General features: G+C 38.6%; 1 protein-coding gene and 1 long non-coding RNA gene across 2 annotated transcripts in view; both read right to left on the minus strand.

Moving 5' to 3' along the window:
• Nucleotides 1-9,074, minus strand: part of IL1RAPL2 (interleukin 1 receptor accessory protein like 2) — a 678,833-nt gene extending 669,759 nt beyond the window's left edge. The window contains exon 1 of the mRNA XM_053579080.1: nucleotides 8,755-9,074. Within this exon, the coding sequence (XP_053435055.1) occupies nucleotides 8,755-9,074 (320 nt within the window). The remainder of the gene's footprint in view (nucleotides 1-8,754) is intronic.
• A 3,211-nt stretch (nucleotides 9,075-12,285) lies between these two features.
• LOC128577523 (uncharacterized) lies at nucleotides 12,286-12,739 on the minus strand. The gene has a single exon (XR_008377585.1). It is a non-coding gene; the product is annotated as an uncharacterized LOC128577523 (long non-coding RNA).
• Between the last annotated feature and the right edge of the window lie 5,878 nt (nucleotides 12,740-18,617).

Consider the following 18,617-nt stretch of genomic DNA (forward strand, 5'->3'; position numbering starts at 1 on the left):
GGCGCCTTACCGACTGAGCCACAGGCGAGCTCAAATGATCCCCTTGCCTTAGCCTCCAAGTACTACAAGTACCTGCCACCACACTTGGCTAGTTTTTAGTCAGGGTCTTGCTCTTGCTCAGGTTAGTCTCAAACTCCTAAGCTCAAGCAATCCACCCACCTCAGCCTCCAAAGTGCTGGGATTACCAGCATGAGCCATCGCACCCAGCCTTGTGAAGCCCTTCTTGAGCACCCAATTGAAAGTCGCCTATAACATGACCATTTTTCATTCACATTTTAACCATTACTCCGTGTAGTCTTGTGAATGCATTTGTTATTTTTAAGTTTCCTCCACTCTAGAATGTAAGCTCTAAGTGAGTAGGCACTTTAATCTGTCTTGTTCAATGCATTTACTCATTAACTAAAGCAAGTGCTCCAAATATTTTAGGTTGAATAAACAAGTGAGTATTCACTTTCAATGTGAGGAAAGCAAGTAACAGATCACACAGTGATAATATACGATCGCTCCCTTGGCTATGGTTAGAGTCAGATACAACTAGTTCAGAGTCTTCTGCAAACCAAGTTCACTGGCTGAATCTGATTATGGGCTTTTTTTAGAAGGAGGGACTCCCCCAAATTAAAAAATGAGTAATTTCACACAATTATTCAGACTTCATTCATTTATTAAAATTTCAAATGTCTCTTCAAAAATATTAAAAGACCTGGCAATGTCAGGGCTATATCCCTGGGGTCGTCAGGGATAAGGAAAGGGAGAATATGAGGAATCAGGAAAGGAACTTAAGGAAGAAGAGCTGATGGAGCAGGAAATGTGATTCTCTGGAAATCAGATAAAGAACATCATCCAAAAGAAAAGAATGATCAAATGTGCAAATAAACTGATAAGTTAAGTAACAGGAAGATAGAAAACTGACCTGACCATTGGATTTAGCACTCTGGAAGTCATTGGGGACTTTGATAAGTGCAGTTTTAGTATAGTGGTAAAAGTAATATTGTTACTGAAATGGGTTTGCTACAGAATGAAGAACTCTAGAGCAACTCAAGTCTGTGAGTTCAGACAATTCTTTTATAAAATGCTTTATTGATGTGCAATTGATACACAACTGCACATTTTTAATGGGTATAATTTGATGAGTTTGGATATATGCAAACATCTATGATATACCTACCAGATAACTATTCTTTTTTTTAAGAAATTTTTTTCCAAATGGGAAAAAGGAATTGGGGACAGTGGCTGATAGAGGAAGCACAGTCAAGAAGAGGTAGATGGAATAAATACCCACATATGTATCGGCTAATGGAAAGATCATTAGAAATACCATAATATGGGAGAGAGATGAGAGAATTTCTCAGGTAATGTTCCCTAGTAGACAAATAGGAATAGTATCTAGTGTACACATGAAGTGGTCAGCCGTAGATAGGGGCAAGGTCAGTCCGTACAGAATGAGAAAATATGGAGGCACAGATGCCAGTAGATGGGTGGATGTACTGTAAGTTTTCTCCTGATTGCTTCAATTCTTCTTTGTCAGTAAAATAGAAAGTAAGGGGGAGGATATGGAGGTTAAGGAGAGGAGATGATATAAAATATTTACTTAGGCAGATGGGAGAATGTAGGGTCTAAAAACATGTAGTAAACCTACCTAGTAGCATTAAGGATCCATTTAACATTCATAACAATAAATTTAAAGTGAGCCCAGACAACATTGTTCAATATTTTCCTTCAGCAAAGTCCAATTGCAAGGACACAGGCACAGTATGGACAGCTGGGTTTAAACAGTGTTGTAGTTTTTCCCAAGTGAATAAGATGAAGAGAGAAAGAATCAAGAGAATCAAAAGGGTGCATATGGGAGTGATTATAATGATGCATCATTGAATTTAAACTATGTGAGGCAGGAAGAGAACAGTGCCAGTGAAAAAAATAATTATGAGATCAATGAGGAAGAGAACTTTGTGGGATCAATAACAGATCAATAATCCATTGAGAATAGAAAGAATGAGCCAGAAAAATAGGAGGTGGTGGAAAGAGAATAGACTGCATGAAATGAGGTTATTGAGGAAGGTGCTACAACTTCCAACATGCCAAAATCTTCCAGGTGGGCCTCTGAAAAGATTTTGAGTTCACAACCCCTGAAAGACAAAGGTTAAAACTTTCATTCTGAGCAAAATAACCATAAAACAGAAAGCCATTGAAATTTGTGTAATGATATAAGGATTGGAACTAAAAAGTATATATGACTACCAAGGTTAGCCATCTCATCAGTAACTAATGGAAATCAATTCTCTCTTTTTTTTTTTTTTTTTTTTGAGACAGAGTCTCACTATGTCACCCTGGGTAGAGTACAGTGGCGTCACAGCTCACAGCAACCTCAAACTCTTGGGCTGAAGCGATTCTCTTCCCTCAGCCTCCCAAGTAGCTAGGACTACAGGTGCCCGCCACAATGCCTGGCTATTTTTGGTTGCATTTGTCATTGTTTAGCAGGCCCAGTCTGTGTTTAAACCTGCCAGCCTCAGTGTATGTGGCCGGTGCCCTACTCACTGAGCTATGGGCACTGAGCCTGGAAATCAATCCTTGTTTTATGGTTATTAAATATAACCTATTAATTCTTACAAAGCAGGTAATCCTGATGACTGAACTCTAAACGCCTGCTTTGTTCCAATAAACAAACTGAATGAAGTTGAAATTACATAGCTAAAGTACAACAATATGGTTATATTTCTAAACATTACAATGTAACTTATTTAGGTTAATGAAATGAAAATAAAGCACAATTGCTATTTTGTATTATTTTAACTTACCTATAATTTTATAAAAAAGTAGATTACCAAATTTTACACGTTGACAAAATAATTTTATCAAGTTACATATGTGTTCTGTTATACATAATAGCTACAAAAATTAATGCAATCAGGGACTTTCCAAAAATAGGTAGAAAAAATAACTAATTGGCATTTCATTTTAGCCTACACAGGCCAGAGAAGGCACTGCTGCTGCCTCAAAACCCCATTGTATTATCTTGATTTTTTTATGAGGTCAATTAATTCTATAAGATCCAGGCTTTCATTTTTCTGACAAGAAACTATCTGCTCTCCTGGAAATTGCTATCTGGGCAACCGACTTGTTGACACTTACCTTTTCAAGGATCAATAGTTAAGTTGGAATTGAATTATGAGAAATGTTCACTGTCCTTGAAAAATCTCTTGGTAACCACGGTGGGCAGTAAGATAAGAAGGTAGAAGGTTGAAAAGAACTATTTTCTAGTGTCTGAGGTAGACTAGGACAATAACTTTTCTTTCTAAAGTCACACGTCTCCTTATAATATGGCACGAAGTGAATGCATCTCATAGGACACAAGCAATGAATGTTGCTTGAATTATAAAAACTCACTTATATGCTACATAGGCATTTATAGATCAAGATCATCTAAGGGACATTAAAATCAGGCACAGCTGCTTAAATTTATTTCTTCTTTTTGTATTTTATTATGGAGTATTTCAAACATAGTCCAATAAATTCTGAGGTACCCATTATATAGACTCGAAAATTAGCAAACATTTCTTGTTTTGAATATAGCGATACCGCTCAGCTTCTCTACTTATGTTTTTTTTTTTTTTTTGTAGAGACAGAGTCTCACTTTATCACCCTCGGTAGAGTGCCATGGCACCACACAGCTCACAGCAACCTCCAACTCCTGGGCTTAAGCGATTCTCTTGCCTCAGCCTCCCGAATAGCTGGGACTACAGGCGCCCGCCACAACGCCCAGCTATTTTTTGGTTTGCAGTTCAGCTGGGGCCGGGTTTGAACCCGCCACCCTCAGTATATGGGGCCAGTGCCCTACCGACTGAGCCACAGGCGCCGCCCTCTAGTTATGTTCTTTTGTTGGAGTAATATTTATTCAAAAGTGAACCAATTATTCACATTTGAAAAATCAATGCAAATATCATGTCTCTGGGCTGGATAAATACATCAAGGAATTCTTTAGAAATAGTTTATGAAACATTTAAGTTCTGATAAGCTCATTTATTTCAATCATTATTAAAAACCAAAAATATCTGGATTATGTACCCTTTTAATAAGGGCATTCCATTGCAGAAGTAAAGGGTCATAATGGTTGGAACCTATAATTGGTTCTCTGCACTTGGCCATAGTTATCCCCAAATATGTAGCTTTCTACAGATGTTCAATTATATTTAACCATTCTTTTCAATATCCATGAATTCAATTCTAAATTATATGATGATATCATTATCCACTGCTAAAGTCGCCTCTTGTTCCATGTTGTAGAGAAATGATATGTAGGATTCTGTAAAATTAGATTACTCTTATCATTTTTATCCTATTAAATTGTGCCTCAATAGAAAAACATGGGTTGATACTTGGACTGGCAATTCCTCTCAAAGTATGTCTCAGTTCTCTACCATTCTTCTATTATCAACCCATTAAAATGCTGAGAAATTCAAGTAATAACTTCTGAGATGGGACAAAGAAAAAATTTTAAACTGAGCTATTGGCTACCAAAGGTCACTAATAGTAAACTTTTCTATCTTTGATTCAGTCAGTTGGAAAATATTACTACAGTTCATATCTGCATTTTAAGCACAATGAAATCAACATATTAACCTTTAATGAAGTCAATAAAGCATAGAAAACTCATAATTGGGCGGCGCCTGTGGCTCAGTCGGTAGGGCGCCAGCCCCATATACCGAGGGTGGCAGGTTCAAACCCGGCCCCGGCCAGACTGCAACCAAAAATAGCCGGGCGTTGTGGCGGGCGCCTGTAGTCCCAGCTACTCGGGAGGCTGAGGTAAGAGAATCGCTTAAGCCCAGGGCCGTAAAGTGAGACTCTGTCTCTCCAAAAAAAAAAAAAAAAAGAAAACTCATAATTATCTTTAAGTGGCAGCAAACTGGAGATTTTAGGTGAATACTAACAGTGTCAAATGAAGACACACCTTTGCTATGAATGTCACTGTCCTGTCAGTTCCATAAAATAACCTACACGGATTTTTTTTTTTTTTGGAGACAGAGTCTCACTTTGTTGCCTTTGGTAGAATGCCATAGCGTCATAGCTCACAGCAACCTCAAACTCTTGGGCTCAAGTGATCCTCTTGCCTCAGTCTCCCAAGTAGCTAGGACTATAGGCGCCCATCACAATGCCCGGCTATTTTTAGAGAGGGGGTCTTGCTCTAGCTCAGGCTGGTCTCGAACCCATGATCTCAGGCAATCCACCCCTTTGGCCTGCCAGAGTGCTAGGATTACAGGCATGAGCTACTATGCCCGGCCTTCATTTCCCATTTTTAAGAAGATAAGGAAAAAATGGTTGGAAAAATGGTTGATTCTAGACCTGAGAGAGGAAATGTACAAGCGTGAAGCATCTTTCCATAATACAAGAAAACACTTAAAAAAGGAAAACTCACAATGATGGGGTTATATCAAAGGAACATATGAGGCAATTGAAAGAGTGTCCAGTGCACTTTATGGGGGCAAGACATGATTGCAAGAGGGACTTTACCTAACAATTGCAATCAGTGTAACCTGGCTTATTGTACCCTCAATGAATCCCCAACAATAAAAAAAAAAAAAAAAAAGAAAGAGTGTCCAGTGGACAAAGGTGAAAGAATTTGAGCAAGAAAATAAAGTAGTATTACATTATAACCCAATGTGTAATATAAATGTCCATGAGTGCATACTGATATAAATGGATAAATAAATGGAGAAGACACAAGTCTCTAATGGAGAAGAATTCCAAATAATTCATGAAATTATTCTACCCTTTAGAAGCCCCTCTGAAGCGTGGACTGTGAATAACGACTTTCTTCCACACACTACAGTATAAAAACGGAGGATAAAAAAAGTTTATGGTGGAGAAAAGACAAATACTACCTCAAGCCAGATGATCAAGGTCAAAATCAACAGTGACAAGTAATACTGGTATTTTATGCCCTCAATACAATATGATGAGAATGATATTTTTCCTTTGTATGCTTCTTCCCCAAAACATACTATCAAAGTATAACCATGAGAAAAAGTTAGATAAATTCCAAATGAGAGACACTCTACAAAATAAACTTCGAACTGTTGAGGTCATCAAAACCAAGGAAAGTCTGAGGAACTGCCACAGCCAAGAAGAGCTTAAGAGAACATGACAACTAAATGTAATGTGGTATCAGAGATGGGATCCTAAAACAGAAAAAGGGCATTAAGAAAAAAACTAAAGAAATCTGAAGAAAGTACGAACTTTAATAATCATGTCCCATTGTTGGTTCATTAATTATCACAAATGCATGATAGTCATGGAATATGTTAATAAAAAGGGAAACCTGGGGATAGACTATTATAGGAACTCTCTGTACCATCTTAGCAATAATTCTGTAATTCTAAAACTATTCTGAACTCTTAAAATTTATTTCAAAGCAAATAATGGATTTTTATTGCAACACTTATTATAGGAAGAAAAAACTAGAAACAAAATATATGCTCATCAGTGGGGAAACAATTGACTAAATTATAATAGTACAAGAATATTAAGCAACTCAGAAACTTATATACTTAAAAAGTGAGTGAGGACTCTATCAATTGACTCAGAGTGATTACCATTATTTGTTTTTAATAAAGAAAAGAAAATTCAGAGAAACCTATAATCCTTTAATTTCATGAGGGGAATGTCCCCATGTAAATATGTTTGTATAATTAAGTAGGGAAAATATATCTCAGAATATACACTGAGCTGTTCACATTGCTAAGAACAGGGGAATGAGGGAAGAAGGGAGAAGGGAAAAGAAGTAACAAGACGGAGGACATAAGCAGGCAGGGGAAGTAGCAATAATTAGTTCAATAATTCGTCATAAGCTTATCACCTCTTACAATAGACTGATGTTTTGCAAAGGCAACGTCATAAGCTTATCACCTCTTATAATAGACTGATGCTTTGCAAAGGCAACTTTAAATTTATGAAAACAGGGCAGTGCCTGTGGCTCAGTGAGCAGGGCTCCAGCCCCATATACCGATGGTGGTGGGTTCAAACCCAGCCCCGGCCAAACTGCAACAAAAAAAAATAGCTGGGCTTTGTGGCAGGCGCCTGTAGTCCCAGCTACTGGGGAGGCTGAGGCAAGAGAATCATCTAAACCCAGGAGTTGGAGGTTGCTGTGAGCTGTGATGTCATGACACTCTACCAAGGGTGATAAAGTGAGACTCTATCTCTAAAAAAAAAAAAAAAAAATTTATGAAAACAAAAAACACAAAAAAGTGAATGGGGGAAGGGAGGGGAGGGGAAGAGAGACTTCCAGTTGGCAGGATATAATGAGGGTGGAGGATGGAGAGAGCAAGCAGGGAAAGAGTAACAGCACCCTAGAGAATATATAGTGAGTCACTAAAGCTGAATTACACCTACTTCTCAATTTTGCCAAGAGTTTCCCAGGTAAGAGAAAATATCCCTTATCATTAAAGGTGTGATCAGAATGACTGCTATTCTGCCAAGATCCTGGGGAGATTAAACTCGCCATTTTTTCTCCAACACTCAGCTCTTTCCAAAAATCACAAAATTAATTCTTGGAACATTTAAAAGGCAATTTATATACCACCTTGTTTTCCTGGCCTTTTGAACAACTGAGGCCTTGCCAAGGTCTTCCAAATGTTTTTGATGAAGAAGTGACATAGCTTTGGCATCAAAGTCTACCAGATACAAAAATAGACAAGGTCTGCATTTCCAACAAGTTAAAATCAAATAGTACAGTGCAGATCCCTGGTGAGCGAGATCGAAGACTCCAAAAATGGCAGAATTCAATACCCAAACCAGTATCTCAGATGCTAGATGATCCTAGCACTGGGATGGAAAGGGAAGGAAGGACATACTGTAGAATCTTTAAGAAAACGAAGCCAGCTTTCTGATCAGTATAAACATCTTGTGAACAAGAAAGATGTCTGTGATATCTCCCCACATAGTACCCTGAAATTCAGGATGACTGTATTTACAAGAGTTCTATGTTGAATATTTAGACATGGTAGACTCAAACAGCGAATTCTATGAAAGATTTCAACAACTAAGATGTCTCCCAACAGCATTTGAAGCTATTTTCCATCAACAAGGAAGGAGAGACCTTGGCTTAAATGATATTTAGGTAATTTTCATGGCTTGATATCAACATTGAGAAGGATGCCTATATGTAACAGTAATTGCTAATATAAGATCCTGGGGCAGGGGTGGGGTTAAGGAAGGAATAAGTCACAAAATCTTTTAAATAAGCACACACAGTCTGGGTGTGGTGGCTTATACCTATAATTCTAACACTCTGGGAGGTTGAGGAGGGTGGACTGCTTGAGCTCAGGAGTTTGAGATTATCCTGAGAAGAGTGAGAACCCATCTCCACTAACAGTAGAAAAACTGGCCAGAGGTTGTAGGGGGAGCCTGTAGTCCCAGCTACTCAGGAGGCGGAGGTAGGAGAATGGTTTACGCACAAGAGTTTGAAGTTACTGTGAGCTATGATACCCTGATAACTCTATCCACTCTCTCAAAAAAAAAAAAAAAAAAAAAGAATACATCAATACGCATACACAGTGAATAGAGTCCTATTTTATGAAAATCTGATAAGAATCTGCCATGTAGGTCCAGTAGATAATTAGAATTGAATTTACTGAAGCTCCGCATGCACCACAATCTTTCAAGAACATGTCCACCACATGATATGATGCACACCAACACACACGCCACACCCAATCAAAAGACTATCAGTCACACAACTGAACAATGCTGTCACACAACACTTACCTTAAAACACAAGTATAGAATCCACTGTCTTGTGCTTCCGCTGAGTGAAACCATATTGAATCTTCCTCTTTACTCATCCTGACTTCGGAAAAAATGATGGGCTCTTCCAAATCACCTTTGTTTTTGTACCACATAAGCCTGAGCCCAGTGCTCTGGGCCATGCTATAGTTGGTGCGAATATAACTGTAGAAAAGGGCACATTTCACTCGGACTGGTTCACCCACTAAAGCCATGTATGTCTTGAGATCCACTGACCAGTCAATGCAGCCATCCACTGAAAGAAAACCAGAAGATGTGTAAGATGCAGATGCAGTGAGCATTGTTGATAATAATTCTAAGAGCAGTAATCATTGTGAACGTGTACTGAGTCAGGTGCTTTACATAAATTATTTCATTCCATCTTCCCAGACTGATTAAATGAGATTGATATCTCCCTTAGAGCTTAGAAAGCAGAACTTCTGCTCTAGCCCTGTACCTTTGAAGTGTTTTCTAATCCTCTGCAGCAACCCTCTGCTTGGAGTAGACCATATGCCACAAGAAGTGTAGGAGACGAACAGGCTGAATTCCTCAAGGAGTTCTGACTCAGGGGAAAGTGCCCAAAGGATTGTCTACGTGACTACCCTTATGTGAAGACTCAGTAGTACAGGTGGGCTAAGACAGTTAGATTCTTGATCAGTAGTATAAATTAGGGAAGTTAAGATAGCTCAAAGGGATGCAACTTGCCCCACCCCGACACACACACACACACACACACTTCTCTCTGTATACTTTATCTGACCTTTTCAGAGGTTCCATTATCCTGTGTTCCTGTTTACCCAACTACTGCCCTTTACTCAGCCTTGGGGGGGTGTCTTGAGCTCCCCTTTCTTTTATCTTTAACTGTTGTGCATTCTTGCACTTTTACTCTGTTGCTGGACTCAATAAAAGACCCTTGGGAAAACTGTACTGTCTTGCGCTGCCAGCAGGCAGGAAATACTGTGTATGTCTCCTCGGGTTCTCAGGCTTTCATGCACTAAGTTGGTAAAGTCTTGTGTTTCCAGCACCATCTCCTCTGTCAGCCACTGTCCCAGGTTGGGGTCCCTGACAAAGAAGTACCTATAGGGTTATCTTAGGGTACCCCTGGTCAGGTCCCAATTCCCGCAGAGTAGCCTTACAACTGATTGATTCAGCTAGCCATGCAATATTTCCTTCACATAATCATGTGAATTAGACTGCTAGAATAACTCTGACATTTTGGTTGTAGGCAGCTCATATTGTTTATATAGACAGGAGCCCCACAAAACAAATACTGACAAGAGACCTCTGCACAACTTAGGAGCAGTCTGGAGATGAATGCTTTTATTCTTATTTTACAGATAAAGACACTGAGATGCAAAGAAGTTACATGACCTTGCCCAAGGTCACATAGGTAATAGGGGTGGAAAAGCAGTCTTTGATTCCAAAGATTGTGTTCTTAACCTCTACCCTATATTGCTTATGCCTATAATAAAGACAACAATTATTGTGTTATTTATTTGCTTTTGAGAAACTAAATGCCAAGGTTGAAAGCAGTGGCACCTAAAGTGATTATCTTCTATTATATACATGCCACTTTTCCATGGTATGACCTATTACTATCAGATATTTAATCACAGGTTGATTTCTCTTTATACCCTTAGGCCTCCCTTGCTGCTTAGCTGGTGTGTGTTCATGGGAATATATTATATTAATGTCAGCTTTAATCAAATAATATAAAGTGAGTAAATCTACCATTAAAGAAAGATATATACAGTAAATTCTTTCTTTCCCAAAAGCGTTAGAAATGAGATGCTGTGGCTAATTTCATATGCTAGTCAATATAATTACCGTAGATATTTTACCTTATTTTCAAAAAATTTCATCAAGTTATGCTACATCCCTTTATATTACTTGATTACCATTTGGAAAATAATCATTTTGTAAAATATATAAACACTGCCATTTTAAAATTATATGTTTTGCCTATAATTTTGTGAACTGATTTGTTTCCTTTTTTAGATTTTGAGGACTCTTATAACCCAGTGAGTGTAATCTTTTAACCTGAGTTGACAGGAAGCTCAGAGTTAAATGCAATACTCAAGTATAATAACTATCTTTCCTCAGAATTTCACTTTCTCTATAGGAGGAATTCTTGGACTGGGGTTCAAGGACACACAGAGGGAGGGTAACCAGCATAGGCTTCGAGGTTGTTGGCAAAATGATGTGCCTATTTCCATAGGTATGCTTTCCTGGGGAGATTTTCCACACCTCTTTATGAGACCTTCAGAGGGGTCTAAGGCCCCCCCAAAGTTTCTGAACTCTGGTTTCTGATCCCTCCGACTTCATTTTTCTCTGTCCTGCTGGGTATGGGCTGTTACTATAAACTGGCTCAACTCCTTTAATGGTATGTGAGGCATTCATTAGAAATAATAAACAATTAAGTCACTTTAAATTTATACTGAAAGGCATTTGAACTTTTTTTGGTGGGGGGGGGGACTCTCACTCTATCACCCAGGGTAGAGTACAGTAGCATCACCTTAGCTTGCTGAAACTTCAGACTCCTGGGTTAAAGTGATTGTCCTGACTCAGTCTCCAAAGTAGCTAGGACTAAAGACCCAGGCCACTATACCTGCTTAATTTTTCTATGTTTTCTAATGACAGGGTCCTGTTCTTGTTCGAGCTAATTTCAAACTCCTGAGCTCCAGCAATCCTGCCTCAGCCTTTCAGAGGGCTAGGATTACAGGTATGAGTCAGACATTCAAGCTTGCTCTGAGGATTCAGAGGTATCCTGTTTCCCCGAAAATAAAACAGTGTCTTATTTTAAGGTGTGCTCGCAAAGATGCGCTAGGTCTTATTTTCAGGGGACGTCTTATCTTTCCTGTAAGTAGGTCTTATTTTCGGAGGATGTCTTATTTTCGGGAAAACAGGGTGCTAGATTCATCCCTATGGATTTTTTTTTTTTTCAGAGATGCAAAAGATGTTTATTTAATTTAATGACAGTGGTGGGTGTCAAGACTAATTTCAGAACATTTTCAATCAGGTTGCAGCAGAGAATGGCTGTGAATAAGCCACAGTCACTGAAGCATGACACATGATTCTGCACGGAAGTCACAAGGATCTTTAGTATGGGATGGGTGACTGAAAGGTTACGAAGCAGGGCTGCAGACTGTGAGGTCGTGCACACATAACCTCCAAGGCCGTTGTGCAGCTGCTTCAGCCTGCCTGAAGGGCCATAGCATGATGACATGATTCCTCTCCACACAGAAAGTGTGGCCCTGACTCCTTCACTTGTCAGTGGCTCACTGTTACACAATGATGGCTTCTTAGCTTCTAAATGAGACATTTCAAGTGTTAGCATGTGAAGGCATTTGTGGACTGTGGACCATTATTTTTCTTTTCATTGCATTGTCGTATGTTTTAACATCTAAAAAAATATTCTTCAGGAATGATAGTATGGATATGCAAAAATGAGGCTATAAAATTAAATATTTTGATGTTTATAAAGCTAATCAAACATAAAGATTTAATGACAAATAATTCCAAATATTTATTTTACTTCATTCTTCAACAATCTTTTGTTTGCTTCCAGATTGAGATTTTACAGACTGTTTTGCAGCCCTCTGTATAAAGTACGTTCCAAGATGGACACCTATGAAAGACATCCCAGCTACAAGAAGCCAGTTCTTTCTAATCCAACTGATGTTTTTCATTCTCTTCTTTTAATATCAAATTAAGATTCAAAGCTGCTTCTTTCTGAAAATTGCAAGTCTGCTATTTCCCTTGGATTTGGCTCATTGGCAGATTTGAAAGTCCCAGGCTATCTTGCTCAGGAATATCATCCTTATTAGGTACTTGGAAAACAGGGCTGGTTTTGATTCTGTGCCACCCCAAATGTATAAGCCCGACTAAAGGTACCATGACAATCAGAACTTTGTAGTTTCTCCAGAAGTTCTGAAGGCTCATAGTACTTCAGCATAAATGCACCTGCCCAACAGCCGCCGCGCCTACCCAGGCCGCCGCCACAGCCGCCGGCGGGCCCCAGAGACCGAGACTCACGCCACCCATCCCTATGGATTTTGATGACCATGTTGGACTGTTAAAGCCAAGAGGGTAGAGTGGATTGGACTAAATGTGTACTGACACTGGCTATCCCTTAGGGGCATTTTTTTTTTATTCCCTCCATCCTTATTTACGTATCACATGTCACTCTCATAACTGCCAAGAATGGAGGGGAGGGGAAATTTATGTTCGTTAAACTTTCTGGGTAATGGGAAATTATTAGTGAAATATATCTGGATTAAATACAATTTTAATATTTATTGTTTTATCATCTTTAAATGGATTTTATATTATTCCTATGTATAGATTACCTGTGATACTGTTCCCATACACTAACACAACCAAGTGATAATGATATAAATATTTGTAAGAAAATATGTATTGTCTCATGGCTTTATTTTAAAAGTAGATTCACAGAAACAAAGAAAACATAGGGACAATTTAAAAAATTCAATATTTCAGGTTTTATTTCCCCATAATCCTAAGATGCACAGCAAGTCATTTTGAATTAACAAATTTGATTTGGCAAAATAGATTGACATCCTATCACTGCCTACTTGATAGAAATAATTTGAAATGTATTTCCCATTTGCTCCATAAATCCCTATAGCTACCTCCTCTAAATGATCTGTTGCATAATCTACACCTTTATGAAGTTAACAGTCTAGTTTGGTCCATTTATGGTAAGACATGGTTGGTATTGAAGATAATCAAAATATCTGCTCCTAAGTTACAACACACATGCTCAGTGGCAGTTTAGGACATTTAATTACCATTGCAGTTAGCTTTATCATACAGACCTGGAAAGTACACTGGTAATTCATTTCCTTTTAAGTGCTGTCTTAACACTTAATAGACTTAATAGATTCATGGTCCCTTGTCTTCTGTTCTCTAGCTTCAAGTATCAGACAGGAAGTGTCAGTCAAAAGCCAGACAACAGAAATGCAATAAAGAGGAAAACAGTTTCTAAACATTATCCCCTTTATTCTTTTCCCTTATAATCTATAGCACATAATTACAATATAAGGTATTTCAAGGAAACTGAGAGGGGATTTTTCCCGTAAAAGAGACCAAACATGTGATACCTGGGATCCATAAAGGCCCACCTCATACCAAATATTTTCCTACACTAAATTTTTACCAGTAGAAATCCATACAAGGTGAGGCCTTATAGCCTAATAGCTAAAGAGCATTTGAACACTATTAGATTCCAACAGGTGATATGATTTGTTTTTCTTGGACTGTTATTCTTAGTAATCCAAGAATGGGGAAAGAGGAATACAACAGGAAGTTGCACATTGATTTTTAGACTTGGGACTAGTGACTATTGTTTAAGCTACTAAGAAGCAGAGACTCAAAACACAGGAGGCGAGCCAACAAGAAGGGACTGAACATCTTGTGGTTGACAGACAAGAACGAGAGGTGTCAGAGGGTCACAAAAAGGCAAAAAGGGGTGAAAGATTACATACAACTGAATTAACCAAGTGTCACCAAAAGTTTTGAACACAAGTCACATTTCTGTCACAAAGTGTTTGTGATAACATGCCATATTTTCACAGCTCCTTGCATGCTGATTCTCCATACATATTTGGCAAGTAACTGAATGAATAGGTCTGTGATGCAGCTGATAAAGACGCAGGCTACAGCCAAGTTGAGGACATAGTGGAACTCAGCAGCCCACAGAGGGTGCCAACCTGTGAGTTTGACCTTATGAGCACAGGCCTCCAATCCGCAGAGCTAATCAGCCCTGTTCTGGTCATAACTCAACTGGCATCTGTATAAGCAAGTGCCCTGCCTGGCTCCTGAGAAAAGGGTTTTCTGGACAGAACAGCTTCTCCCACACGTGGTTTTGATAACTGGGTTTCTCTAACCAGACACAAATGTGAATGGAGGCACTGCAGGAAGGGAGATATTTTCCCCTCCAAATAGTGAAATTCTGCAGTTGTACTGAAGCCTGCAGCAGAGCAAACTCATTGAAAGTATAAGTGAGTTCATAACATTCTGCCCTCTGTTTCAAAATCATTGTGTGGTTATAAATATTTCTGTCCCTCCATTTGACAATACCTATTTCTACATTATCCTTTCTCTGTTCATTCTTGAGTCTTATGAATAGCAAGAAATTCAAGTATTTAAAAGAACAATTGTGGTTTTTACGATTCTCATCTCTACTCCCTTGATTTAGATTTCTATAGGGCTCACAAAGTTATTACTTTTGGTTTAGTCTTATTGGCAGAAATGCTTCAATATCTAAGCTCTCTAAAACAATTATAATGAAGGAAGCCACTTCTTTAAAACCCAGGTCTCTACTTTAATCATGTTTAATTCCAATTTTCAGAACAAGTATATTCTTAAGGAGTTTGACAAGAAGATTCAAAAGAAAAAAGAGAAAGGGACTTGCCAGCAACCATGCAATTTATTTTCCTATGAAGAGATACCAAGGAGTAAAAACTAGTGCAGTCCCCTGAAAAGTGCCCTAGGTGGCCCAAGCAAACCCATTTTGCCTCTTTGTAAATACACCTCCTGACTTCTCTTTAATACAACCAGGGAGAGAATCTGACCATACCTACCTGCTGTAAAAACAAAGCCTTGTGAAATTTTATAAATTGCCATAAAAAGATATTATTATCAATAACAATGATCCTATATTAGGGGAAAAAAAGAATATTGAATGAAGTAAAATTAGAGCCTAATAACTATGATCACCACAATTTTTTATTGGGTGATATAATATACAGCTATGTACGAGATTGCTGATTCTGAATTTTCAGCCCAAATTGAAATCCTGTTAGGTACAATAGCTACTTAGCACATGAAAAAATATTCAACCTCCAGATAATTCAATGACGTTTGTTTCCATTTAAGTCGTTTTCCTGGGATATACCCCATACTAGTTTATTATGTGCTTATGGTTACATTTCATTTGTGAAACCAGATGTTTTAACTAGGTCAACTAAATCTTGTTTATTTTTACCAACAGCTCTTCCATTTGAGTCACCAGGGCAATTGTTGGGGGCAATTCAGTAAATTACCACTAGAGGGAGAGCTGTACAAGTTTTTGTGTAGCCATAACATTTTCCTCACCTCTCAAACTAAGGGGTTTGTTACAGATGAACCTCTGGTTTCTGGGGAGGGATCACAGCAACCTGTGGGGATACAACCCTGTAGGTGACAAAGGAAGCCAAAAGTTGAGAATGCAGCTGAGATCTTGCTAAAACTGGGGAACCAGGTTTCACACACATACTTGGTAAATGACCTAGTCCAGAAAGGTGTAACAGCAGCAGCAGCAGCAGCAGCAGCTGTGGTTATTTATTATTCATTAAGTCCTTGGTATAGAGCAGCTAAACACTGTGCTAGGTGTTCTGCACACAGTTTTCTCATTTCATTATCATGTCAACATTGGGATGGAGGGACTCATTCTTTCTGTTTTATTTATGAGGGAAAAAAGTTCAGAGATTTTTAAGTCACTTGCTTAAGGTCACAGAAGTTGTGGTGGCACAGGTCAGACTGTAACCCAAATAAGTTGGACTGCAGAACCTATAATGTTACTGTCCGTTCTGTATACTCCTTGAAATACTTCTCTCCTGAGCTCAAAAGCCAGTAAAGATAAAAATCAGCTTGATGCTATCCAAACTGCCATCTCTATTCCACAGAGTTCACACCTGTCCAGTAGAGAAGTATATCTGAGTGATATAACATACTCATCAAATAATGTGTGCCAACTGTTTATCTATGAACTATAGTGCTTATAGATTAATGAATACTAATTTGTGTACCTGATGTAACCTCCAAAGATCGTATCTAACCTTTAGATAAACTTTAACTGACCCATATCAATCTATTTTTTATGTATTATGCTTCTCGAATATAACATTATGCTCCCCATTCCTAATATTTCAATGTGGGAATGGAATGCCTTCTATTTCTCCCTTAGACTCCCCCCTTACAAAGACAACTTTCATTTTATTTATACCCAGCACAGGGGACTCTGTCTCCCTCAAGTGAGCACACCAGAGACAAACAAGTCGAATTCTCTAAAAAGTAAGTGGCCTAAACCCATTTCTGGACCTGTGCCTCCTTGTTTCCAGCCTCAAAATATGGACAAAGCTGTATTGTTTTTAAATGAAGTTCTATCATTAGAAAAAGATATTGATTTTTAAAATTTTATTTGTGCATCAGTGTCCATCAATTTATAATATTCCAGCTATATACACATACAATGAATTATTATTGCTTTAGGTTTTTAAAAGCAGGTTTACATGTTATATGATTTGGAATATATGCTTCCCTTTCGCACTTTCACCCCCTAGTATTTGTCAATGGGAAAGTTTGGCCTAAATGAAGTTCTTCATCTCAACTGAATCTACTTATTATGCTTAATAATGGGCTGACAACTGTCTTCATTTCCCTCTCATTATAGGATCTGTGTGATGCTTTGTCAAAATCATTCTTTTGATCTTTATCCAATGAATGAACCCAATTATATTCAGGAGGAGAAGCCACTGTGAGGTGTTTTATAACCCACTCCTCAATTTGTGATTACCTGAGGCCTGATAAGTCTCCCTGGGAATTAGCCACCAGCCAGGAGCTATTCCCAGATAAACTGATGTTAATGAAAATATGATTGTGGGATACCAGCACTGCCCACCAGTCCCTGAAGCATGTTTTCCACTACCACCTCAAGTCTAGGAAGCTTGGCAGTGAGCTTCCCTCCCCTGCCAAATCTCCTCTGCCTCCCATGTTTGCAGTCATCCTCAAAACTTTGGGAGTCATCTCTAAATCTTGCTTTCCCTTTCCACTCATCTCCCCCTATTTCTCCCTTGACATTAAGCCTTGTAATTTCTGCAAAGTTACTCAAATACGTTGAGAAGGGACACTAGGGAAAAGGCTTCAAAGTGGGGTAGGAGGGAAGCCTGGCCTGCTGAACCAGGAAGTCTAGAAGGCCCATAAGAATATGGGTATGAAGTAACCTAGGTAACCAATGACCAATAGAAAGAGACAAACCAATAGGAAAGGGCAATACTGTCTGGAGGCACAGAGAGGCCAAAGACTTGCAATCAATTTCAAAGGGAAAGAAAGAGGATATTAATGCCCTGGCAGGCCTTTATGTTGCCATCTATCTCAACTTTTCTCCTTCATGAGAAGGACTTACTTCCAATTCCCTTTGGAAGTGCTCTAAACATTTTGTTCTTCCTAAATAAAATCTCTCTTTGTTATCCTGCAACTTTGTAGGTTACTTTTGCTATATAGCCACACATCTGTGCCACTTCAGTTTTTTTTTAATTTTTTATTAAATCATAGCTATGTACATTGATATGATCATGGAGCATCATTCACTAGCTTTACAGACCGTTTACCAAGTTTCACATATACCCTTGTAAGATGCACCGCTGGTGTAATCCCACCAATCTCCTTCCCTCTACCCACCGCCCCCCTCCCTCCCCTCCCTTTCCCCATTCCCCTATTCTTAGGTTGTAACTGGGTTATAGCTTTCATGTGAAAACCCTAAATTAGTTTCAAAGTAGGGCTGAGTACATGTATACCATGGAATATTATGCAGCCTTAAAGAAAGATGGAGACTTTACCTCTTTCATGTTTACATGGATGGAGCTGGAACATATTCTTCTTAATAAAGTATCTCAAGAATGGAAGAAAAAGTACCCAATGTACTCAGCTACTTCAGTTTTATTTTCATTTCCCACTCACTGTTGCTTTCACTAACCACCATGCCTCAATTGAACTTTCTAGATCAGCCAAGTAATTGAACCAGGTCAACTGGGTTCAGGGAACCAGGACTCCCGACTACCAAC

This window comes from Nycticebus coucang, chromosome X (assembly GCF_027406575.1).
Source record: "Nycticebus coucang isolate mNycCou1 chromosome X, mNycCou1.pri, whole genome shotgun sequence".
In the NCBI taxonomy this organism is placed as follows: domain Eukaryota; kingdom Metazoa; phylum Chordata; class Mammalia; order Primates; family Lorisidae; genus Nycticebus; species Nycticebus coucang.